This window comes from Chiloscyllium plagiosum, unplaced genomic scaffold (genome assembly GCF_037043375.1).
Source record: "Chiloscyllium plagiosum isolate Xiang-an unplaced genomic scaffold, Cpla_swu_hap1 HiC_scaffold_5, whole genome shotgun sequence".
NCBI classification, from domain to species: domain Eukaryota; kingdom Metazoa; phylum Chordata; class Chondrichthyes; order Orectolobiformes; family Hemiscylliidae; genus Chiloscyllium; species Chiloscyllium plagiosum.
Window position 1 is genome coordinate 85,440,845 of NW_028270143.1, and position 27,380 is coordinate 85,468,224.

Sequence of the window (27,380 nt, forward strand, 5' to 3'; positions counted from 1 at the left end):
TGAACCATGGTCATTCAGGGGCTGGTTCACCCATAAACTGGGAGATCTGTGTAGTCTGTCCGTGGCATTGTCAAGTCTGCACGCAACTAGTCTCTAGATTGCATCAGTTGTATTGGACAGCTGAGGGAATGGTTAATGTCATAAGGAATAATTGAATGTGATTGGGTTGGGTCTGGTAGTACAAACTCAAAGGCTTGGTCAAGGAAACTAAGGGTGAATTGTTTTGATATGGAGAGAATACAGAAAAGACATTAGCAGCATGCTCATGAGGGGCTCTGGGCATAAAATGGGAACAACGATGATAATTTCTTGGCTCTGCTGGTTAACTTTTAAATGACACCAAATTAATACAACTAATAACACTTATTTACCAAGTATATTATATAGTCTTTACATTCCCCCTCCTCCATTTCAACTGCCAGGCCAGTCTCCACATGCCTCTTGCAGATTTCCCCACTCTACTCCTGAGTAGACTAGCAGGTCAGAAATAATCTATTAAAGGGGCCATCTACTATAGTAATGTAAAAGGGCTCAACAAAAACATGTAGGGTGAAGAATCATGGGGGAGTTTTGAAATGATGATGGAGGTACAGAATGGGAGTGGTATCATGTGTCATAGGGAAGCCTGCAAATCACTGCAGTGAACACAATCTCTGATGTTCACCATAATTTGTTCTGAAAAATTTCTCAGATATCAACTCATAAATATATTCAAGAAATCAATGATGCTCACTTTTCAAGAGCCCGAAAGTTAATGTGTTTCCTCTTTGAAGAAGGAGGGCAGATAGCTAAGGAATTAGGATTCTTGGCCAGCACTATTTTCTGCAGATTCAGGGTGCAATTAGAGCACCACATAGCAATCAGAGCACCTTAACATGAAGCAGCAGTCTTGTCAATAGAAAAGCAAACCATTTCCTTAACATACAAATCATTTGTCACTGTAACAGCCAGATAATGCAAGTAAGCATTAGATATCCAGGGAGCTGCCATTGCTCTTACATTCTGGACCATTCACAGGAGCCTCTTTGAAAAGTTCTTGACACATAGAATATTGGAACAGAAGCAGGCCGTTAAGCCCATTGAGGATGCCCCACCATGCAATGCGAAGATAGCTGATTGAACACTTCAATGTCTTTTACTTAACATGCGTAATCCGTAATCCGTAATGGTTGCTGGGTGACAGGGGATCCCCCCCCTTTCCACACTTTCGTGATAACAAATCTAAGTCCTCAGACTGACATTGAGAAGAGATACAGCGCTACCCATGGTTCAACCAGGGCCATTGCAGGACAGATGATAGGCCTTTTGAAAATGAAGTTCTGATGCCTGGACCAGGCAGTGTGGTACAGAATACCCAGGTCTGAGTGCCCTGCACCATAGTTGTTTGCTGTATCCACCACAGTCCCAGTGAACAAAAGGTGGATGTATAAGGGTACAAGTTGAAAACCTCTGAGGAGGAAGGTGAGAATGAGAATGAGAATCCTTAAATGGGTCAGGATAACCATCATTAAGATAAAGAGGCCAGAGGCAATCTTATATCAACCTATTTCCAGGGTGACTAAGCTGACGAGAATCATTATCTGTAAGTTATGCTTTCATTTACACTGTTGGATGTTAGCTGTTTGATTGCTGAATTCAACATTCCTCATTGTTTGTAATCAATTTTTATTTGTTTTATCTCTGTAATTAAATGGTGACTCTTCATTTTACTCTAGTTTTGACTTTGTCAATTCTGTCACATCTAAACAGCATTCCTCAACCTTGTTGGGAATTAACATTATCATTAAAGTACTCTGTGATACAGGGAGCACTTTGGTGACTATGCGCTTCTGGATGGTTGCACTAAAATGGTCCTTGCATCAAAGATATGTGAGTCATATTGGAAAGTCCACTCCCTGAAGACTTAAGTAGTTCGCATCTTGAGACTATTCTATGTGTTTTACACTCTCAGTATCCCTGCACTGCTGCAGAATATCTTTGTGGTGCCTGAGCTTCTTCATTGACAATGATTCCACTACTAGTGACCACAAGGTTTTAAGCAGTTCCTTCCATTCTACTCCAAACCTGTGAGAGATGAATGTATGACATGACCATAACCATCTTCCATACCCTTAGATTTTCTAGCATGACTTTTAGAACCCTAAACATGGGTTCGACCTTTCCTTCCTGGAGCCAAAAAATACATGACAGGTTCCACCATCACTTCCACAAGGTATGTGCAGAGTGCAGCAATTGGATGTCCCTTGCTCTAGTTCCTCCATTAAACCTTATTGTTAACATCACCATCTTCTACAATAATCTATCATGCCCCGACTCCAAACCCCATCTAATAGGTCATTTCTTAACAACCGAGTGCTCTTGATTGATTATGGTACATATATCAAAGTGTGGCAATTAAAAAGCAGCACATCCTTTTCATGATAGCAAATGTTCCACATCTTTGACATCTGATAACCCTCTGCTTATACTGATATAATAATGCTATTATCAGGAATTTGAGCAGTGCAAGTAAATATAGATTTACAAAAGTGTAGATTATATATATATATAAACATTGATTGAGCACGTATGCTATGGATATGTCCTTAAAAATTATGTCTAGGTGCAGGCCCAATTCCATAGCTACAGTGGAGAGAGTCTGCTGACTCGTATCCCCTGGTGATTTCGAAGACTTGGGTGGACATCTTGTGAAGGCTGTGGGTCTAGACAGTCACAGCCCTGCATAAGTGCCCTGCATAAGTACAGGCACAACCTTCTTGGGCCTCAGCTGCTGCAGGCAATGGGGCCAATGGTAGAGGAGAGAAGGAGGAGGTGGAGGGTAGCTCTGGAATGTTCTGAGAAGAAGCTCCCAGTGTGCCTATCTGATAGTCCTCCTCCCTCACTGTCTCCACTAAAGGAAGGGGCACCTGGAGTAAGATTGATGTGATCCAGCCCTCCCTTTGGCTTGACATTTATACTGACATTTTTTTGGTGAAAGCGATGGAGTGATGTTTGGAATGTATATTCAGCATTCTGTTGGCTTCCAGGTGGCTGCCAACGGTGCAGCCAAACACTCGCATGCCAGAACCACCATATTAGTGAGTAGCATCCTCAAGTCTAGTTTGGTAGAGTACTCACCAATTTGATTGTTTTTGGGTTGGAGGAGGCTGCAGCCTCTTGCATTGTGTATTAGTGGGTATCTGTAGAAGAGAAGAGAAAGAATCAGTTAGTGAAGATAATGCAGACCAATATGTTTGTCTTTATACACATCTGACAAGACCAGACAGTGTAATATTTCTCGCTGAGTTCCTGGGCATTCAAGTCTCCCCACTGCATCAGGATTGGTCTTGATTTTCCCTGACCAGCTTTACTGCCCACTTCCCAAAGTAGGCTGAAGAGTCTGATGTCCAGCAACCCTCTGCCAGTCTTTGCCTACTCTGCACATTTGTGGAGCAATCTCTCCTGCCGAAAGATAAAGAGAAGGACTGTGTGTAATGGCATTTCATGAACATCTATAACCCTGTCAAGTGGTGAACCATCCTCAATGTGTAGTAATTGCAGCAACCTGGGTGGTTAGTACTTTAAAAGCACAAGATAGCTGCAATCCCTTCAGTATACATTCTGTATGTGATGCTGAGGCTTGCAAGCTAAGATTCTTTCTGAAATATCTGTGAAGTGGCAGAATTAAATGATGCTGTTCGGCAGCAGTGCTAACTACTGTGCCACTGTGCTGCCCTGACACAAATAATGAGGTGAGAATCATGTAATTGCATGAAATAATTCATGGTAGAAATTACTGTCTTCAACAAAGTTAAGATATCAGGACAGGTGGATAGTGGTTAAGAAGGCACATGATATACTTGGCTTAATTATTCAGCGTGGGCACAAGGAGCCATAAAGTCTTTTCTGTGCTGTATATGTCTATAACTCTCTGACTCTAAGCACCAAACTTTAACTATAAATTGGAAAATCTGGCCTTATAGTGGAACAGGCTGACAGGTTATACCTGCAAACAATTTTTTTTTAATTACAGGTAAATCCTCAAAATATTTGGTTTCAATTAACACAGTTTCACCATAACACAGCTTTTACTTCACTGTGCATCATTTCAATAATAGGCACCTGATTCACAATAACACAATTATTACCTGACACCCAGTAGCATGGAGGAATTAATGCAATAAATTGGGCAAGTTCCTGTTCATTTAGTTTTTCTTGGCTGTTGCCTGCCTGAATGACATTTCCATGGAGCAAGGCTCCTCAGTGCACTAGCTGTGAAAGCAAAGGAATTGTACCTAAGAAAAGCAGGAAATTCATTTTGCTGAGTGGTAACTTAGTCATGCTGTCCAGATTCAAACGTGATGAGTGAAATATGGATATTGAAAGAGCTTTAGGTCTCATTGCTTTGCCTTTGTTTATAATTCAACATAATGCAAATAAATTAAAGTGAGAAGCAAAAGTCTAACTCTGTTAAGTGCAAGTCATGCATGTTCTCAGATAATGGAGGAGGATTTGGAAAGACTTTTAGCATTCTGGATTCACATCAAAATTAAGGAAATGTAATTGTTTTGTATGTGATACTGGAAAAAGATGGAAGCCTGTATGAGGACTTGAAAAGAAATTAAATGATCCTAATGTGAAATGTTTTCATGGATGGTTTGAACATTTTAAGAAAGCCATGCTGCATAATATTAAGATGACTTGTGAAGCAGCCCAAACTGATGCTGAAACCACAAAAGCATTTGCCAGGTTGCTGCAGGAAGTGGTTAAAGAATGAGGAAAACAGAGGTACAAGTTGGCCAGACTTGTAAATGATGCCATTCAATCCTATTGGGAAATGTGCAGAGAGAAAAAGAAGTTAGCAACTCAATTAAAGCTGGATTATTTAAGAAAAATTGCCCCCAAGGATGCTCAGCCCTTCACCTCTGAAGTAACATAAGAGTAATCTGATCAGCATCAACCTGTCAGAGCTGCAGATGAGTCAAATGAAGATCCACAGACTTCCAACTCCAGATAAGTAATCTTGAATATGAGGAAACAAACATTACAATATATTCTTTTCTCATATTTTGGTGTTTTATATTAACTTTGTATTTGTATTCATTACTTGTCTGATGTTCCGGTCACGTAACCTGAAAGTTTACATGGGTTTCTATGGAAACATTTATTTTGAATAATGCAGTTTTTCTTAATTCAGTGATTTTCAGGAATTTAACATCTAATTGGGGATTCTCTGTATTTGATTTTCTGTGAACATTGCACACCGAGTGCCAAGACAAAGTCTATTTATTATCCCAGTTAGAGGGGTAATTTGGACAAAGTGGTGGATATAAAAATGGGAGACTGGAGAAGGTAGGGAGAAAGGAGGAGAGAAAGATAGTGAGGGAAAAGAGTAAGAGGGATGAGTGATGACAAAGTAAAAAGGTAAAATTGGGATAAAAAAACAGGAGTTGTCCAGCAAGGAAAGGGAAAAAGGTAATTGGAGATTTAAAGGAGAGGATGTGAGGAGAAGCTAAGAAAAAACAATGGACTGAATGTGGTGCCTTCCTTTAAAATGTTTGTCAGTAAAGAAGTGTTTTTGATGTAAAATCTGAATGCTTTACACTGTATCAATGGGCCATCAAGCTGGCAGGGGATTAAATCAAGATGCTCCTCACTGTTAGTAGTAATGGGCAGAAGGTATTGCTTTTGATTATAATACAGGGTGTTGGTTTACGAACTTGGGGCTTGTGTACAGTGACCTAGATACCTTTGAGCAAGAGGCCAGGGAAAAGGAACACTGCCTACTATGGGGAATACAAAGTTAAAAATACACACCACAAGGTTATAGTCCAACAGGTTTAATTGGAAGCACACTAGCTTTCGGAGCGACGCTCCTTCATCAGGTGATTGTCGAAGCAGCGTCGCTCCGAAAGCTAGTGTGCTTCCAATTAAACCTGTTGGACTATAACCTGGTGTTGTGTGATTTTTAACTTTGTACACCCCAGTCCAACACCGGCATCTCCGAATCATGACTACTATGGGGAAGGGGAGGTTCTAATGTTATTTTTGCTGCTCAGTGAGAGGAAGGGGATTCTTTACCGCAAGTGTCAACTGTACTATTCTGTGGACAGAGGCAGGTTTACCTGTGATTTGGTTATAATGTTTCATACCCTATGAGCTGGTAATTGGGATTAGTTCAGTTATCATGGATATTGCCAGATGATAAACACTGCATTATATTCCTTTACACTGGACTTGCCATGTTACTAACATATTATTACGTGCTTCATTCAGTAAAATTACATTCTTCCGAATTCTCCCACTTCCCCATGGATGATAAATGGCATTGTCTAGGCTCCTGCTCAGAGTTTCACTTCTGTTAAGGTACCAAAATTCCACACCAACAGTCAGAAATGTATCTGAAATAGGTTTTCAAGTTGAATCATTTACAGTTCTGGGAATTCTAACAAGAACAACCCTTTATGATGCTTTCCAGCAGACAATCAATTTGGAGCAACAGTGGGGTGGCAACTTAAAATGATGACATTGTTCTCGTGCAAAAGGGCCTGTCACATATTACTATCTTTATCTCACTGTACTTAATAAACTATATATTGTGTCAGGTTTTTCTCAGCACTCTCACTTTTGAATCACAAAGTTCTGAATTCAAGGCCCACTCCATAAATTTGAACGTATGGTCTATGCTGATACTTCATTGTTTAAACAGTCGTCTTTTGCCTGATTTATTAGACCAAACACCAGTTTACAATGATACTGTAGGCAGAAGAACGACAAGTTTTAATATCCTAGCCAAACTTTATTACTTAATCAACAACCTGGTCATTTATTTTAATGTTTTTTGTAGATCTTGCTGTTTGAAAAGCTGTTATGTTTCCTACATTGCTTTAAGTTATGTCACTGATTGTAAACACTTTTGATATTCTAAAAGGTGCTTATGAATGCAAGTTCTTGCTTTCTGTAACATAATCACCACAGTGAATCCCACAGGGAATGGGAAGCAATAATGGCGTTACTGCCTTTCACATGTTTGTGCATATTAAAGCAGATTAAAGATTGAAATGGATAAAGAGAAAATTAGATTTTCTCTTTGTAAAAATCACATTACAACCAATCTTTTAAATTTTATTTTCCACATTGACTGCCCCAACTGCCACCAGCCACCATCATAAGCTCATCATCTTTGTGGGGCTTAAAACTTTCTTATCTTCCTTATCATAATGTATCTTCCTCATTCTCTAAACCTCTTCAACATTATTTTATGTCTCATATAAACCCTATCATACACTATCTTCCCCCAACTCTGTCACTCCATTTGAATGATATTGATGCTGAGAGGCCTGGATAAAGTGGACAAGGAGAAGATATTTCCTCCAGTAGGAGAGACTAGGACCTAAGGCCTCAGTGTCAGAGTGAAGGGACAACCTTTTAAGAACTGAGATGAGGAAGAATTTCTTCAGCCAGAGAGTGGTGAATCTGAGAAGTTCATTGCCGAAGAAGGCTGTGAAGGCCAAGACACTGAGTGTTTTTAAGACAGAGATGTGTTCTTGATTAGAAAGGGGATCAAAGGTTATGGGGAGAAGACAGAAGAAGGGTTGGGAAACATGTGATTAAATGATAGAGCAGGTTCGATGGACCTAATGGCCTCTGTCATAGAGATGTACAGCACAGAAGAGTGTTCGGTCCAACATGTCCATGCCAACCAGGTATCCCAACCCAATCTAGTCCCACCTGCCAGCACCCGGCCCATATCCCTCCAAACCCTTCCTATTCCTATACCCATCCAAATGCCTTTTAAATGTTGCAATTGTACCAACCTCCACCACTTCCTCTGGCAGCTCATTCCATACATGTACCACCCTCTGCATGAAGAAGTCGCCCCTTAGGTCACTTTTATACTTTTCCCCTCTCACCCTAAACCTATGCCCTCTAGTTCTGGACTTCCCGACCCCAGTGAAAAGACTTGTCTATTTATCCTATCCATGCCCCCATAATTTTGTAAACTTCTATAAGGTCGCCCCTCAGCCTCTGACGCTCCAGGGAAAACAGCCCCAGCCTGTTCAGCCTCTCTCCATAGCTGAAATCCTCCAACCATGGCAACATTCTTGTAAATCTTTTCTGAATCCTTTCAAGTTTCACAACATCTTTCCGATTAAAAGGAGACCAGAATTGCACGCAATATTCCAACTGTGGCCTAACCAATGTCCTGAACAGCCGCAACATGACCTCCCATCTCCTGTACTCAATACTCTGACCAATAAAAGAAAGCATACCAAATGCCTTCTTCACTATCCTATCTACCTGCAACTCCACTTTCAAGGAGCTATGAACTTGCACTCCAAGGTCTCTTTGTTCAGCAACACTCTCTAGGACTTTACCATTAAGTGTATAAGTCCTGCTAAGATTTGCTTTCCCAAAATGCAGCACCTTGCATTTATCTGAATTAAACTCCATCTGCCACTTCTCAGCTCATTGGCCCATCTGATCAAAATCCTGTTGTAATCTGAGGTAACCCTCTTCGCTGTCCACTACACCTCCAATTTTGGTGTCATCTGCAAACTTACTAACTATACCTCTCATGCTCACATCCAAATCATTTATGTAAATGACAAAAAATAGAGGACCCAGCACCTCTATTTCAGGTTTCCAGTCTGAAAAACAACCCTCCACCACCATCCTCTGTCTTCTACCTTTGAGCCAGTTCTATATCCAAATGCCAAGTTCTCCCTGTATTCCGTGAGATCTAACCTTGCTAACCAGTCTCCCATGGGGAACCTTGTTGAACGCCTTACTGAAGTCCATATGGATCACATCTACCGCTCTGCCCTCATCAATTCTCTTTGTTACTTCCTCAAAAAACTCAATCAAGTTTGTGAGACATGATTTCCCACGCATGAAGCCATGTTGACTATCCCTAATCAATCCTTGCCTTTCCAAATACATGTACATCCTGTCCCTCAGGATTCCCTCCAACAACTTGCCCACCACCGACGTCAGGCTCACTGGTCTATAGTTCCCTGGCTTGCCCTTACTACCCTTCTTAAAGAGTGGCACCACGTTAGCCAACCTCCAATCTTCTGGCACCTCACCTGTGACTATCGATGATACAAATATCTCATCAAGAGGCTAGCAATCCCTTCCCTAGCTTCCCACAGATATCTAGGGTGCACCTGATCAGGTCCTGGGGATTTATCCACCTTTATGCATTTTTTTTAGATTAGATTACAGTGTGGAAGCAGGCCCTTCGGCCCAACAAGTCCACACCGACCCACCGAAGCGCAACTCACCCAGACCCATTCCCCTACATTTACCGCTTCACCTAACACTATGGGCAGTTTAGCATGGCCAATTCACCTAACCTGCACATTTTTTGGATTGTGTGAGGAAACCGGAGCACCCAGAGGAAACCCACGCAGACATTTCAAGACATCCAGCACTTCCTTCTCTGTAATATGGACATTTTGCAAGGTGTCTTATGGTCTGAACATTGTGCAGTCATCAGTGAACATCCCCACTTCTGACCTTATTGGGAAGGCCAATAATAAAGCAGCTGAAGATGGTTGGGTCGAGGACAATTCCCTGAGGAACTCCTGCAGAGATGTCCTGGAGCTAAAATGACCACTTTCAACCATCTTCCAATGTGCCAGTTATGATTCCAACTGGCAGAGAGTTTTCCCCCTAATTCCCATTGATTCCAGTTTTGCTGGGGCTCCTTGATGCCATACTCAAATACAGCCTAGCTGTCAAGGGCTGTGACTCGCATCTTATCTCTGGAATTCAGCTTTTTTGTCCATGTTTGAACCAAGGCTATAATGATGTCAGGAGCTGAGTGGCCCTGGTAGAACCCAAATTCAGTGTCAGTGAGCAGGTTGTTGCTAAGCAAGTGCTGCTTTATAGCATTGTGGATAACACTTCCCATTGCTTTAGTGATAATCAAGAGTTTACTGGTGGGATTGTAATTGGCCAGGTTTGATTTATTCTGCTTTGTGTACAGAACATATGAAATAATTCCAAGGAAGCAGGTATCTTGTCACCATGTCACCCTTTGTTTACGCGTACACAGTACATAGCCCCTGACCAGCCAACTCAGAGCCAGTCCTAAAATGAAGAGACTCTTTGAATCGCCTGTTACAGCCACGGTTCTCTGATTGATCCAGGTTAACAACCACAATCAGGATTCTAATAGACAGTGAGATCCACCTGGCCCTGTTACCAGTCACTACAACAAACCTGGGCAATTTTCCACTGTCAGGTAGATGCCAGTATTGTCGCTGTACTGGAAGAGCTTGATAAGGAGAGCAGCAAGTTTTGGAGCACAAGTCTTAAGTACTTATGGCCAGGTGAATTGGCCATACTAAATTGCCTGTAGTGTTAGGTAAGGGGCAAAATGTAGGGGTAGGGGTGGGTTTCGCTTCGGCGGGTCGGTGTGACTTGTTGGGCCGAAGGGCCTGTTTCCACACTGTAATCTAATCTAATCTAATCTAATCTACTATTGCCGGAATATTGTCAGGGCCCGTAGCCTTTGCAATATCCAGTGCCTCCATGTGGAGTGAGTCAAATTGACATTTGTAATGCTGGGGACCACTAGAAGAGGCTGAGATGGATTATCCACTCGACATTTCTGGCTGAAGAGTGCTGCAAGTACTTCAGTCTTATCTTTTGTATTGATGTGTTGGCCTCTTACATCATTGAGGGTGGGGATATTGTGGAGCGTCCTCCTGCAATGAGTTGTTTAATCGAGTACCATCATTCACAATTGGATGTGGCAGGACTGCAGAACGTCAACTTGATTTGTTGTTTGTAGGATTGCTTAGCTCTGTCTGTCACTTGCTGCTTATGCTGTTTGGCATTCAAGTAGTCCTGTTTGGTAGCTTCATTTAGGTATACCTGGTGCTGCTCTTGGCATGCCTTTCTACACTGTCCATTGAACCAGGTTGTTCCCTGGCTTAATGGTCAAGTGAGGTTTATGCCAGGTCACGAATTTCCAGATTGTGTTGAAGTACAATTCTGCTGTGGTTGATGGTCCACAGTGCTCAAGTTACTGAAGAACAGGAGCAAATCTGACTCTTCCTCTCCAGAATAAATTGTCTTGTACAATCAATCTCTGCTATCTCCCAGGATGCCGTCCCCATACTTGGAAAAAGGCTCTCCCTATCCACCCTATCTAACCCTCTGATTATCTTCTATATCTCTATTAAGTCACCTCTCAACCTTCTTCTCTCTAACGAGAACAGCCTCGTTAGATTGACTGTCTGTCTTCATTTTTGTGTCTCTGATAGAGATCTCATTCTCTGGTCATAGGAGAGATGGAGAACCCTTATCAGCTGGATGGTGAGGGTTTGATGAAATCAAATTGGCTTTAGACACTTAAGTAGTCACTGTTGGGTCTTCCTCACAATTGATGTCCCCGATTGCAAAACATCTGGCAACAGAGGTTCTGCCCACTGAGACCTGCCAGCTAATCTGAGGCTAGTAGCTACATGTCACTGCCAGCATACATGGTAGTGGTAGTGCCACTGCATCTCTAAAGGCCCAAGACTGATGAGAGACCCAAGCCAAAGGTAAGATGGCAGAAAAAATAGCAAGTTCTGTAGAAACTCAGCAGGTCTGGCAGTATCTGGAGAGAGAAAAATCAAATTAATGTTTCGAGTCCAGTGATGCTTTAGTGTAACAAAAAACAGGTGGGTAAAGGTGGTATTTATGTTGATGAAGATGGCGGTGTTGGTAGGGGAGAGGTTGGGAAAGGACTGATTTCAGTAGATGGAGATAATGCTCAGAGAGAGAACAGAAAAAGAAACTGACAGAGGGATTGCTAATAGTAAGCAAGGAAAGAAGTTAGTGCTGAATAGGTGATTATAGAAAGTGGAAATGATTGAAAATGGGTTGGCCGTGGTAGAAACAACAGATACAGAGCATGACTTAGGGGTGTAAGGTTAGCCAACAAACTTGGAGGGAAGTAGTCATGCTCTGAAATTGTTAAAATCAGTGTTGAGTACTTTAGGCTGTAAGGTACCTCTGCAGAAGGTTAAGTGTTGCTTCTCTAGCTTGTGTTGCGCTTCACTGAAGTGCTGTGACAGGACTGAGATAGAAATGTTGGCACTGGAGCACAGTGGCATATTGAAATGACTGAGTTCTGGAAGCTCAGAGTCATTTTCATGAAAGAAGCAGCACCAATGAATGCACTGGAGAAAGAGTTGTGGACAGGAACAAGGAATATTTCACATATATGCTGGGCATAAGTGGGACCTATATGGATACCTATAGCCACATCCTTGACCTGAAGAAAGTGAGAGGAGTTAAAGGAAAAGTTGTTCAAAGTGAGGGTGATCTTGACTGGGTTGAGCTTGGTGGTGGTGGCTGGTATCGGTTCAGACCTTCTTTCACAGAAGAAGCAGAGAGCACGAAGACCATCCTGATGAGGTATGGACATGTAGAAGGATTACCAAACCATGGTGAAGAGGAGGGGGCTGGTGCCCACAAATTGGAAAGTGGGAAGAGACTGGACAAGAGAAGAACAGATCGTGTCAATGTAGGAAGGAATAACTTCAGTGGGCCAGGAACATATTGAAACGATGGGTCTGCCCAGGCAGTCCTGTTTGTGGAAGAAGGTAGAAGTGGGGTGGACAGGGTTGGAGAATGATGAGGTTGGAGCTTGTGTAGGGGAGAATGCCAGTTAAATAGTCCGTATCCACCACCACTCTCCTTTGCTTCAGATATGTCCATCTTTCTCCTCAACTGTAGTAGACAGGGCCTTCAGCTGTTATCTAACCACACTCCTGCTCTTACTTCTTTCTTTCCCTTCCACGACAACTCCATCAGCTGCTCCACCCAACGGATCATAAGCCACCATTTTCACCACTCCATTAGGATGCCACACTAGGACAGATATTCCCGTTCTTTCCCCGGTCAGCAGTCCATAAGAATCATTCTCTCCAGGACACCCCTGATCTATTCCTCAACCTTCAACACCTCCCCACAGCCCTGCATCACCTTCCCATGCAATTGCAAAATGTGCAATACTGCCCGTTTACCTCCTCCCTCCTCACTACTTAAGGCTCCAGTCACACCTTCAGGTGAAATAGTGGTTTACCTGCACTTAAATCAATTTAGCCTACCCTTTCATTGCTCACAATGTGGTCTCCACTGGGTAGACAAAACACAGACTGGATGACCGTTCTGCTGAGCACCTCTATTCTAACTGTTAATATGACCCTGAAATCCCAGTTGCCTTTCTGAGCAATATACCACTGTTTTCACATAGCAACATTTCTGTCTTAGGCTTGCCACAGTGCTCCAACAAAGCTCCACCTAAGCTGTATATCTCCTTGCACCCGAATTTTTGGTCTGCATCTAATGACCTTAGCATGACCACTATAGTCTCCTCTTTTGGTTTCTTTAATAACAGCTACTAGACTATTATGATATGCACCTTACTAACTTCTTTATTTCTACCATTAAGGAATTACCAGTTTTTCCAAAATATCCACATCCCTGTCACTTATGTCCTTACTAAGCTCCACTGGCTTTCTGTGTTTTAGAGAATTGTTTAGGATTCTAGATCATGCTCTCCAACTCCACATTTGCCTTCTGCCTTTTATTCCTGCATCGGTTGCTCAGGATCAATCCCTTTGCTGTACCATTGGCAAGTAGTCCTTCAGTCCTTCACCTCAGAACAGCCTTCCTCAGCAGCATCACCAAGGAACATCCATCACTGCCTTCAAAATCTCCTTAAAGCTATTCTTTCAATCATGCTTTAGTTAGTTACGAACAGATGTTATCAATTCTAGAAGGAGTGAAAGTAGACAGTCCCCTGGCCCAGACGGGATTTATCCGAGGATTCTCTGGGAAGCTAGGGAGGAGATAGCAGAGCCTTTGGGTTTGATATTTGAGTGGTCATTGTCTACAGACTGAGTACCAGAGGACTGGAGGATTGCAAATGTTGTGCCCTTATTCAAGAAGACAGTAGAGATGACCCAGGTTGTTACAGACCAGTGAGCCTTACTTCTGTTGTAGGAAAGGTTTTGGAAAGGACTATAAATGATAAGATTTATAATCATCTAGCAAGCAACAATTTGATTTCAGAAGGTCAACATGGTTTCGAGAAGGGCAGGTCATGTCTCACAAACGTCATTGAGTTTTTTGAAAAGGTGACCAAGCACGTAGATGAGAGTAGGGCAGTTGATGTGGTATCACATGGACTTCAGTAAAGCCTTTGATAAGGTTCCACATGGTAAGCTGTTGGAGAAAATGCAGAGGCATGGGATTTACCAGTTTGGATTAGAAACTGGCTTTCTGAAAGAAGGCAGCGAGTTATGATTGAAGGAAAATATTTAGCCTGGAGTCCAGCTACTAGTGGTGTGCCACAAGGATCTGTTTTGGGACCACTGCTGTTTGTCATTTTTATAAATGACTTAGACGCAAGCATTGGTGGATGGATTAGTAAATTTGCAGATGACACTAAAGTCAGTGGAGTAGTGGGCAGTTTGGAAGAATGTTACAGGTTGTAGGGGAACTTGGATAAACTGCAGAATTGGATGGGAGGTGGCAAATGGAGTTCAATGCAGCTAAATGTGAGGTGATGCACTTTGGGAAGAATAACAGGCAAGCAGAGCACTGGGTCAATGGAAAGATTCTTAGTAGTGTGGATATGCAGAGGGATCTTGGAGTCCATGTACATTAGATTCCTGAAAGTTGCCATCCAGGTTGATGATGCTGTTAAGAAGGCATACAGTGTGTTAGGTTTCATTCGTAGAGGGATTGAATTCTGGAGCCGCAATATCATGCTGCAACTATACAAAATGCTGGTGCAGCCACACTTGGAATATTATGTACAGTTCTGGTCGCCATATTTTGGGAAGGATGTGGAAGCATTGAAAAAGGTGTAGAGGAGATTTACCAGGATGTTCCCTGGTTTGGAGGGAAGGTCTTACGAAGAAAGGCTGAGAGACTTGGGTCTGTTCTCATTGGAAAGAAGAAGGCTAAGAGGGGATTTGATAAAGACATACAAGATGATCAGAGGATGAGATAGGGTAGACAGTGAAGGTCTTTTTCCTAGGATGATGACGTCAGCTTGCACGAGGGGGCATAACTATAGGTTGAGGGGTGATAGATTTAAGACTGATGTCAGAGACAAGTTCTCTACTCAGAGAGTGATAAGGGTGTGGAATGCCCTACCTACTAATGTATTTAACTCAGCCACATTAGGGAGATTTAAACAATCCTTGGATAAGCACATGGATGATGAGAGGATAGTGTAAGGGGACGAGCTGAGAATAATTCGAGGGTCGAAGGGCCTGTTCTGCGCTGTATTGTTCCATATTCTATGCTTTTGATTGTGTGGAATTAATGGGGATTTTAATCTTAACAGAGACTGGGAGAGGCAGACAAGCACCTGTGAGGAAGGTTGTGAATTTCTTGAGTGTATCCAGGATAGTTTCCTATGTCAATATGTCAATATGTCTTAGATGTGACAAGGGAACAAGCAATATTCAATCTAGTAATGAGCAATGTGTCTGATGATAGAATCACAGCATCCCTACAGTGTGGAATCAGGCCATTTAGCCCATTCACCCAACAATGAGCATCCCACCAAACTCATCTCATCCTAATGACTTCATTTCCAATGTCAAATCCACCTAGCTTGCACATCCCTGGACACAATGGGAAATTTAGCATGGCCAATCCACCTTACTTGCACATATTTGGACTGTGGGAAGAAACTGGAGCATCTGGAGGAAATCCATGCAGTTATGAGAGGAATGTACAAACTCCACCCAGACATTTGCACAAGGACGTAATCAAACCCGGGACCCTGGTACTGTGAGGCAGCAATGCTAACCACTGAGCCACTGTGCCACCATGATTTAGTGACCTAGTTATTCATGAGCATTTGTCAAATAGTGATCATAAGGTGATTGAGTTTAATCAAGTGTTTATAAGAGATAAGCAAGAATCAGATTCTAAAATTTTGGACTTAAGTAAGTCAGACTTTAATGGGTTGAGAAAGAGACTGTCAACAGTAAACTGGAAATAGGTGAAACAACCAGGGAACAGTGGAGAGTGTTCAAAGAGACATTTAATGCTATTCAGAAGCAGTTTGTACCCATGAGAAGGAAACACACCACCTCACAAAATAAAACATCCATCAATATCTAAGGAGGTAAGGGACAACATAAAATTAAGAGAAAGGGCTTATAAAACTGAAAAGAATAGTACAGATCCCACAGAATGGGACAAATACAAAGACCAACAAAGGGCCACAAAGCAGCTTATAAGAGCAGCTAAAAAGGATTATGGAAGAAAACTTGAAAGGATCGTGGATGACATTAAGAAGTAATGTTATCATTCTATAAAGGGAAAGCATCTACAATAAATGTAGGGAAATGGCAGTCAATGGATGTTGCTTATATGGACATCCAGAAGATGTTTGATAAAGTCCTATACAGGAGACTATTAGCTAATGTGGAAGCCCACAGAATTTGAATGCAGATTACTAAAAGGGGTAGGAAATTGGTTGAGTGGCAGGAAGTAGAAAGTTAGAATTATGCGTAAGTACTCAAATTGGCAGTGGTATCCCATAGGGATCTGTGTTGGGGCCTCAATTATTCACAATATTTGTTAATGGAATAAAAAGTAAAATATCCAAATTTTGCTTATGAGACAAAATTGGGCAGCCTTGTAGACAGTGTCGACAACAGGATATTGATAGATTAGGTGCATGGGCAAAGTTGTGGCAGATGGATTTTAATATTAGTAAATGTGAGGTTATCCATTTTGGACTGATAAGGATAGATCAGGCTATCTCTGAGGAAGCACAAAGTTAATTATAATGGGTGTCCAATGAGATTTGGGGGTTCGGACACCTAACCTTTTTGAAATGAAGAGGTATAGAAAGTAGACAAAGATACTGGTAGAACGCTGGCTTTCAAAACTAAAAGGCTACAGTTATACAAAACCTTAGTTAGACCCCACTTAGAGTACTGTGAATAGATATTGTGATGACGCTGTCACTTTAACAAGGTTATTTTGTCCTTGGGTTTTTTTTAAAGAGAGGTCACAAAGGCAGAGACGCTGAGTGGTCTAGGAAGAACCCAGTTTAACAATGGCAGAGGAGTGACCAATTCTCCCAGTTCAGGTTTTTTTCTAGTTTGGTTTAACTGTGGCAGTCACAAAATGTTGGAGTCCAGGAAGGTTGCAAGTTTCAGCAAATGATTCCTGACTTACTTTCTCTCTGGAATGTCTTTGAATGTTATTCCCTCCTGCCTGTAAGAATCTGTCTTTCAATTTACCTTTTTGTCAAGGGGTTTGTCTATGGGATGTTACTGGATTGGAACAGTTCCATAGTTAAGTTGTTGTATTGGGTCAGTTAAGTTGTCTAACAGTTAAGTTATTCTAAATTCTGCTCTCTTTGTTTGTGTTTCAACTGTAGTATGTAAATAAATTCTGTTTTCCTTAAAGCCAAGTGGTTTAACCAGCTGCATCACACCTGGAACATCCACATCACATCTACCTTTAAAATAAGAAAAGGTTAGGATCTGGGCTACCTTCTTAAAATATTTTGAGGGGGCCTGGCCTGGTCCATAATAATATGGACACCACAGCTCCAGAAAGATGTTTTGGTTCTGGAGAGAGTTCAGCACAGGTGTACAAGGGACCTGAGGGGCAACATTTTCAGAAAGAGGGTGGTGCATTAATGGAAAGAGCTGCCAGAGGAAGTGGTAGAGACTGATACAGTTGCAACATTTAAAAATCATTTGGACATGTACATGAATAGGAAAAGTTTAGAGACATATGGATCAAGTGTAGTAAATGGGACCAATTAGGTTTGGGATACCTGGTAGGCATGGATGAGTTAGTCCAAGGATCCATTTCCATGCTGTGTGATTCTATAACTCTAAATAAGGCCTTTATTCTCTAGAATTTAGAAGACTAAGAGATGATCTAATGGAAATCTTCATGTATAAACATGGAAAAATAGGGTTGATAAAGATAAATTATTTTGACAAGTTGACGATTCTCGAACTAGGATCCATAGCCTAAGAATTAGGATCATGCCATTCAGCAGAAATGTTAGAAAGCATTTCCAGATGCAAAGAGAAGGGGAGGTTTCCTCAAATAGCAGTCAATGCTACTTCAATAGTTAAATTTAAATCTAAGATAGACAAATTTTTATTAAGCAAGGGTATCAAGGGATATATGCCCCAGAGCAAGCATTTGGAGTTAGGCCACATATCAGCCATGATGTTATTGAATGGCAGATTAGGCTCAAGGAGATGAATGGCCAACCCCAGTTCCTAACCCTTCTAACAATTTCCTCCTCCACCCATCCTTCTTACTGTCCATTTATTATTCACAGCATTTTAAAGCACTTTATTTATTCATTCATTGGAGGTGACAGTGAATGCTAGCAGGACTATTTATTTGCCATGTTTAATTGCCCTTGAGAAGGTTGCATTGTGTCACCTTCTTCAGCTGCTGCAATCTGTGGATTAATTGCACCAAGGTTAGGCAGGAAATTTCAAGGATTTAATCCACAGATAGTGAAGGAACAATTATATATTTCCAAGAAGCATATGTGTAACTTGAGGGTGAACTTTAAATTCCCATGCGCCTGCTACCTCCAAGCAATAGAAGTCGCAGTTTGGTGGTCCTGTTGCAGGAATTCTGGTGAGTTACTGCAGTGCTTCCAGTAGATGGTATTATTGCAGCCAAGGTTGGTTGGTGGTGGAGGAAGTAAACATTTATGCTGCTAGATGCAATCATAATTAAAAGGCTCGCTAGTGTGTTGCTGGAAAAGCACAGCAGGTCAGGCAGCATCCGAGGAGCAGGACAATTTCTTTTTGGGCCGAAGCCTTTCATCAACCCTTCATTCCTGATGAAGGGCTCCGGCCCGAAACGTCGATTCTCCTGGTCCTTGGATGCTGCCTGACCTGCTGTGCTTTTCCAGCAAAACACCCTTGATTCCAATCTCCAGCATCTGCAGACCTCACTGTCTCCACAGTCAAAAGGCTGTCTTATCTGGAAGATGTGAAACTTCATGAGCTTTGTTGGAACTTCAATAATCCAGGCAAATGTGTAATATTCCATCACATGACTGATTTACTGCTTAAACTTGATAAAGAGACTTGAAAGGTGAAGAAGTGAGAATACCAAACCTCTGACTTGCTTTTGTAGCCCCAGTATTTATGTGGCTGTTCCAGTTAAGTTTCTGATCATTGCTACCCACAGGGTAATGTTGGTTGGAGGTTCAACAATGGTCACGCCACCGCACGTTAAGGAGAGATGATTTAACTTGCTTGTCTTTAACTGACACTTGCTGTGATGTGGATATTATCCACACAAATCCCAAATCAAGGAAGCACTATCAGTGATCCATCTTAGGCCCACACACATACATTGTCTTTTACACATTTCATTTAAAAATCACATCTTTTTATCTTTGTTCATGTGGTAAACATGCAATTTAGAAGTTAATGTTTCAAATTTAATTTATCGAAAGATCTATGGCCAGTATTATCAAGATGGCTAGTTATTTATCTTGGATTTTAGTTGACATGGATAGTGGAATCTGGAGGATAGAAAAATGATTCACAACTCGAGCCTTTTTAAATGTATAACATCTCTGCACCTCAGTTGTATTTGGCAGGCAGCATTAGCTTTACCTTGGCTTCCTTTGAAACTTGAAGAGATGCAAATTAATTTCAATTGAATACATTGCATTATGTTAGAATCCTCTAGGAGAAAGTGAGGACTGCAGATGCTGGAGATCAGAGCTGAAAATGTGTTGCTGGAAAAGCGCAGTAGGTCAGGCAGCATCCAAGGAGCAGGAGAATCAACGTTTCGGGCATGAGTCTCATTCCTGAAGAAGGCATACTGATAACTGCAGCAGTGTTTAGAAATTAAGAAGGATCATCTCAAGCTGATCAGTTATTAAAAATATCATCTTGAAGGTTTTCATTGGTGAAGTGCAAAAGATTAAAATATCAACAAGTAATAGGAAGGATAAATTCATTCACATAAAACTCAGAATCAAGTTAGTTTATCCAGCCTTCCTGTGCAATGTGAATCACCATGAGGCTGGGAAATTAAAACTGCTCTACAGATTTTTATTGTGCAGACATTATACCATGTTTTGTAAAAGCTGTCTTAGAGTCATAGAGTTATACAGCATGGAAACAGACCCTTCAGTCCAACTTGTCCATGCCAACCAGATATCCAAAACTGATCTAGTCCCACTTACCAGCTTTTGGCCCATAACCCTCTAAACCCTATTCATGTACCATCCAGATTCTTTTAAATGTTGTAATTGTAACTTCCTCCACTGCCACCTCTGGCAACTCACTTCCTTATACACACCACCCTCTGCATGAAAAAATTTCCTTTCAGGTCCCTTTTAAATCTTTTTCCTCTCACCTTAAAACTATGCCCTCTAGTTTTGAACTCCCTTAGGAAAATGACCTTGGCAATTTACCCTATCCATGCCCGTCATGATTTTATAAACCTCTATGAGATCACCCCTCAGACTCTGATGCTCCAGGGAAAAAAGCCCCTATCTATTCAGCCTCTCCCTATAGCTCAAACCCTTCAATCCCAGCAACATCCTTATAAATCTTTTCTGAACATTTTCAAGTTTCACAACATCTTTTGTATGGTCTTGCATACAAGTAGATGAGTGTGACTAGTAGAATGAAAGCATGACTAAATCCCATCGTCTTCATTGCCCCTTCAAGAAAAATCATTTTACTCAGTCATTTTATTTTCATTAAATCCAAGTTGGCTGAAGCATGAGTAGGAAACATTATTAAATAGCCAGCATATGTTTTCAGTCAAGTACCTACCAAGGAGTAGTACCTATCTGCTCAGGTTATATCAATATAGATATTAAACGATATCCATAATTTTCATTAACATCCTACAGTCACAATTGGAAAAAGTTAGGGCAGTACATAGGATATAATATCCTTTTTAGGGAGAAAAAATAGCATTGTCAGGTATAAAATGAGATACAGCTAGATAGAAATCTGAAAACTGTTGAATTCCGAGTCTTGGCTCCTATGCATAGCTGTGACTTTTTGCCAAAGAAAAAAGCTCAAAGTTACTCTGCCAAGCTCACACAGCCAGAGAACAAAAAATCACCAGATATTTATGATGTCACCTGAAGAGTTTGGATGAATTCATGCTCACACAATGACTGAGTTAATTACTACGGAGCTAGGTGTGACTACTGTTTCCAGTGTGCATTACAAGAACACATACATCTTTCATCCCACTTTGTAAATCTATGTCCATGTACTATTAATACAATTGTATTCACTAAATGCATTCATACTCCATTAAAGCAATTAGAAAAGGGATCTAGCACCTTATCATTTATGTCAATGCACAAGCAATTACTGACAAATGTATATTAAATTGAGAGATGTAACAATGTGTTACAGGAGTTTCTGGAATGCAAGGATGTCCTTTTTTCCCTTTGGCTGCACATGAATGAGATAACATTCCTTTTCAATGTGCCGTGGCAGTATTCCAAATAAGTGTGCAAAACCTTATCTACATCCAGTAGGACATCAGGTGTTACTAAACACAAGAAAGAAATTCTAAATTGGATATTAAGAAGATGCAAAGCTATATTCAGGATAACTTGTAATGGAAACCAGAAGGATAGAATGAACCCAGGGTTTAACAAGCTTAATGTAACAAAATCATACAGCAATGCTGCATACCAATGCAGCAAGTCAGAAGATTTTGTTTTCAGGATTAAAGAGAAAATACATAGACTTTGTATAATAATTTGAAAGAATATACTATTTTAAAATATTAATATATTAACAATGTTGCAGCTGGTGTGCATTTTCTTGAAATGTTGCACTTTCTTCCTGCAATGTTTCTGCAATTTGTTAACCCCACCCATCATAATTTGCTAACACTCAGTCACTACTATTGACGCCTTAGGAAGGATATATTGGTCATGGAGGCAGAGCATCATAGATTTATTAAAATAAAACCTGAATTCCAAATTTACAAAGAGAGAATACATAAAACAGGATTGTTTTTCCTGAAATTTAGAAGATTAAGGGCTAATTTGCTCAGGGTTTTCAAGGAGAACAGATAGGGCAGCATACAGAAATCATTTCCTTTGGTTGAGGTGTTTGCAACTAGGGGGCATAGTCTAAACTTAGAGTCTCTTAAAAAAGTGAAATTAAGAAAGACTTCTTCACTCAATGGGTGGGAGACATTTGTAGCTCTTTTTCACAAAAGGCACTTAATGTTAAAGCAGTTGCAAATTTGAAATCTGCAATTGATAGATTTTTGCTAACCGAAGATATTAAGCGATGTTTGTATGGGTAACGACATATGTATAGAGTTAGGTTATAGATCAGCCATATTCTTATTGAATGCCTGAACAGGCTCAAGGGGTTAAATGGTATAACATTATTTCTTTGTTTTGTGTTCCAGTACTATTTGTTAAACACTTGCTACATGAAAGAACACAGGATATTGACCTGTTTAGAAAAATCTAAGTATAAGTGAGCAGAGCTGCATCGCATGTTACCATATTTAGCTCAGTTCCCTTTAAGGTGAAAGTACAATCTTTCTTCTACTTAAATCATGTAAGTACGTGGTGTTTGATTTTTGCATTCTCTCTACTAGGTACTACCACATGATGCCAAAGCCCGCCGTCTTTTTGTTACAAGTGGTGGACTGAAGAAGATTCAAGAGATTAAAGCAGAACCTGGTTCAGTTATGCAGGAATATATTAATGGCATTAACAACTGTTACCCAGAAGAAATTGTCAGGTAAAATGAATATTGTTCTCCCTTAAAGTTCTTGTCAACTTTGCTTCATTGATGCCTCCTTAGTTGTGTTTTTAAAAGTAAGGATATTGTAGTCAACTTAAAATCTGATCATTATGGGCTTTTAACTTATCTCTTATATCAGTATTTGTTTTGCTGATAATTAGAAGTCTTGTTGGCTCCTTTTGAAACTGACTACACAAGCTCACTTTGAGTGTGCAGTCATCGCATCATCAGCAGCATAAACTGACAAAAGGGAAATGAATATTGTTGGGATGGGTATGGACTGTGAGTAAAACTTATGCTAAATTATGAAACTGAATTTAATAAATCTCAAAAGTTGTTGCACCAGCAACATTACCACAAAAACTGCTGGATTTTTATACAGTACAATATACAATGTCCTTTTGTTGTCACGTATACTCCAACATAGGGGTACAGTGAAAAGCTTTTCCAGTGTCTGCCTTCTTATGGTGACATCTTAGGTACAAGTCATGGATACAGCAGAGGAACAAAAGTGATTGCATTACTTACAGAATTGAAAAATAAATTAAAAATAGGACAACATTAAAGAGTTGATATTACATGGTAGGAAAATTTAAATAGACATTTCAATTTAGCAGCTCAGCACAGGGCCTGTGCATGTGGTCTGACCAACTGCGCCAGACTCCAGTCCAACAGCCATCTCCGCTCCGCTCTAAGCCCCAATCTGCTCTCTACAGCAGCTCAGCTACTCCAAGGTAAATGCCAGGATTGCCTGGCCTGCGCTGGTCTCCACCCAGAACTCGCTGCCTGCATGATGTTCCAGGGCTGCTTACTCATGCTGCTCTGGGGTTTGTAACCCAGGCACTGTACCAGGGCTTGCTGCTTCGCTGTTCCGGGGCTCGCAGCCCACGTGCTGTTCCGGGGCTCGCAGCCCACGTGCTGTTCCGGGGCTCGCAGCCCATGTGCCGCTCCAGGGCTCATGGCCCACGTGCCGTCATGGGGCTCACAGCCCACGTGCTGTTCCAGGGCTCACAGCCCACGTAACGTTCCAGAGCTCACAGCCCACTTGCCGCCCTGGGGCTCGCAGCCCACGTAACGTTTCTGGGCTCGCAGCCCACGTAACGTTCCTGGGCTCGCAGCCCATGTAACGTTCTTGGGCTCGCAGCCCACGTGACATTCCTGGGCTCGCAGCCCACGTGACATTCCAGGCTCGCAGCCCACGCACCATTCCAGGGCTCGCAGCCCACGCGCTGTTCTAGGGCTCACTGCCCACGGTATTCTGGGGCTTATGGACTGCACACTGCTGTAGGGCTAAAAACCGACTGAATCTTCAGTAGCAACAGGTGAGGTCCCAGAAGTCTGTAGGTTGGCTAATGTGGTGTCACTGTTTAAGATAGGTGGTAAGGAAAAGCCAGGGAACTATAGACCAATGAGCCTGACATCAGTGGTGGGCAAGTTGTTGGAAGGAATCCAGAGGGAAAGGACTTACATGTGTTTGGAAAGCCAAGGACTGATTATGGATAGTCAGCATGGTTTTGAGCATGGGAAACTGTGTCTTATTAACTTGATTGAGTTTTGTGAAGAAGTAACGAAGTGAATTGATGAGGGCAGAGCGGTGGATGTGACCTATATGGACTTCAGTAGGCGTTTGACAAGGTTCCTCATGGTAGACTGGTTACCAAGGTTAGATCACATGGAATATCCATTTGGATACAAAACTGGCTCGAAGGTAGAAGACAGAAGGTGGTGGTGGAGGGTAGCTTTGCAGACTGGAGGCCTACGCCACATGAATTGGTGCTGGGTCCACTGCTTTTAATCATTTATATAAATTGTTTGGATGTGAAAGTAGGAGGTATGATTAGTAAGTTTGCAGATGACATCAAAGTTGGAGATGTAGTGGATGATGAAGAAGGGTACCTCAGAGTACAATGGGATCTTGATCAGATGGACCAATGGGCTGAGGAATGGCAGATGGAGTTTAATTTAGATAAATGTGAGGTACTACATTTTGGAAAGGCAAATTGGGGTAGGACTTACACACTTAATGGTAAAGTCCTGGGGAGTGTTACTGAACAAAGAGACCTTGGAGTGGAGGTTCATAGTTCTTTGAAAGTGGGGTTGCAGGCAGACAGGAGAATGAAGAAGGTATTTGGTATGCATGCGTTTATTGGTCAGTGCATTGACTATAGATGTTGGGAGGTCATGTTGCAGCTGTACCAGACATTGGTTAGGCCACTTTCAGAATACTGCGTGCAATTCTGGTCTCCCAGGTATAGGAAGGATGTTGTGAAACTTGAAAGGGTTCAGAAAAGATTTACAAGGATGATGCCAGGGTTGGAATGTTTGCCAGGGAGAGGATGAATAGATTGGGGCTATTCTCCCTGAAGCGATGGAGGCTGAGGGGGTGACCTTGTAGAGGTTTATAAAATCATGAGGGGCATGCATATGGTAAATAGACAAGGTATTTTTCGTAGGGTAGGGGAGTTCAAAACTAGAGGGCATAAGTTTCAGGTGAGAGGGGAAAGATTGAAAAGGAACCTAAGGGACAACTTCTTCATGCAGAAGATGGTCTGTGTTTGAAATGAGCTGCCAAAGGAAGTGGTGAAGGCTGCTACAATTACAATATTTAGATGGCATCTGGATGGGTATATGAATAGGAAGGGTTTAGAGGGAAATGGGCCAAATGCTGGCAAATGGGACTAGATTAATTTAGGATATCTGGTTGGCATGGATGAGATAGCCCAAAGGGTCTGCTCTGTGCTGTACATCTCTATGACTCTAATTGCTCAGGGAAGAACCAATTACTTCTGTAAGACTGACTCACATGTGACTCTCATCACACACAGCATGTTGACCCATAATGCCTTGAAGGCAGGGATTAGAGAATAAATCCTACTTTGCCACAATTTTCCACAAGATTATCTATATTTAAAAAAAACTGAATTGAAGAAGAACATCAGTGCAAACTTTAGGAAGCTAGTGGTAGGTGCCACCATGAACTGAAAGGGGAAAGGGAATGGTATGTGAACTGAAATTAGGAAGAGATATATGTCAATATCAATTGTGAAAGGGTGATGGAAGAGATGAAGAGGTTGAGTAGGAACTGCAGGAGATTAAAGGGAGTGAATGCAATTGTTAATTAGATAAAGAAGATTGGAAGGTTGGAGTGCCTCTGCAAATGAAAGAGAGTGTCTTTGTGGTGGCCTCTAGGAGGTAATAATTTGGTTGAATTAGAAGGTTTGATTTGTGCCTGTCTAGTTTGCAAGTCTACATCATCAAATGTCTGTGAGTATTACCTGGATGTTAATGTATCATATGGTTTACTTTATCAATGGAACAAAGTAAAAGAGAATTTATGAATTGGAAAATGTTGACTTCAATGGGATAAGAGGAGTTCTAACTAGTATAAAGAGGAACCAAAGATATCCAGGAAAAACTATCAAGGCGAGAGATGTTTCAGAAATAGATTAGGCACATTCCAACAAGAGGAAATGAAAGGAAACCCAAACCAAGGCTTCTTGGATGATGAGGGCGATATTGAATATGATGAATAAGAAAAAAGCATGTATAATGTGCTTCAGATTAATCTGAGAATGAAATCAAATATAATAAGTCAAGAGAGGAGGTAAAGAGGAAAATACAACTGGCAAGAGAGATTATGAGAATAGAATAGCAGTTAACAGAAAAGGGAAGCCAAAGCTTCCTGTGGGGTATAAATAATATACATATAATAAGAAGGAAGGCAGGGCATATTATGGTGATAAATGCTTAGAGGTCCAGAATAAGGCTTTTGAAGACTAATGAATTATTAGTGTTTACCAGTGAAGAGGATATTGGCAAAATAGAGGCAGAACTGGAAGCAGTGGATATATTGATGGGATGAAAATTGATGGGATGAAAATTAATGGGAAGGATGTACTGGAAGGCCTGGATTAGAGTGGATGGATTGTCTGGTCAGGATGGCTTAAATTCAGTTTGCTAAAGGCAGGACTTGCCATAATCTTCAATTCTTTCAAGGTGCCAGAGGAGTGAAGAACAATACATATAAAGGTATAAGTATAGCCTTAGTGATCCATTTAGCATCAATGTTGAGTAAGGTTTTAGGAAATGATCTTGTGGCATTTGAGGAGATTTGAATTAATTAAGGAGAGCAAGTGTAAAAGATAAATCATGCTTGACTAATCTAATTGAATATTTTGAATTTAAGTTAATTCAGTTAAGTTAATTTGAAGTTAACATAATTGAAGTTATCAGAGACAGTTATGAAGGAATTCAATGTCTGTTCTATATATGAAGTTTAAGAAAGTCTTTAAGAAAAGACTACATATAAGGCTAAATAACAAAATTGTAGCTCATGAATAGAAGTCTGAGCAACTTGGATTGGAAAAACTTGGCATCAGAAGGAAAAGGACCAAGACATGGTGTATTGATTGTTTTTAGACTGGAAGATGATAGACAGTGTTGTCAACCCAAGACTCAGTGCTAGAACCACTACCTGTTTTGATATATAATTGAATTGATATTGTAATACAAAGTAATTTTTTTAAAAAGTAGCCAATGGATCCAAATTTGGAGGTGCATCTGACTGTAAAGATGATATCAATTAACAGCATCAGGATACAG

At 41.1% G+C, this 27,380-nt stretch overlaps 1 protein-coding gene across 4 annotated transcripts in view; it reads left to right on the plus strand.

Moving 5' to 3' along the window:
* The window catches only part of spag6 (sperm associated antigen 6), a 208,789-nt gene that overhangs the window by 166,496 nt on the left and 14,913 nt on the right, over window positions 1-27,380 (plus strand). For all 4 annotated transcript variants that reach the window (XM_043690439.2, XM_043690438.2, XM_087987397.1 and 1 more), the window contains one exon: window positions 22,630-22,775. In XM_043690439.2, coding sequence (XP_043546374.1) covers window positions 22,630-22,775 — 146 coding nt within the window. The remainder of the gene's footprint in view (window positions 1-22,629; window positions 22,776-27,380) is intronic.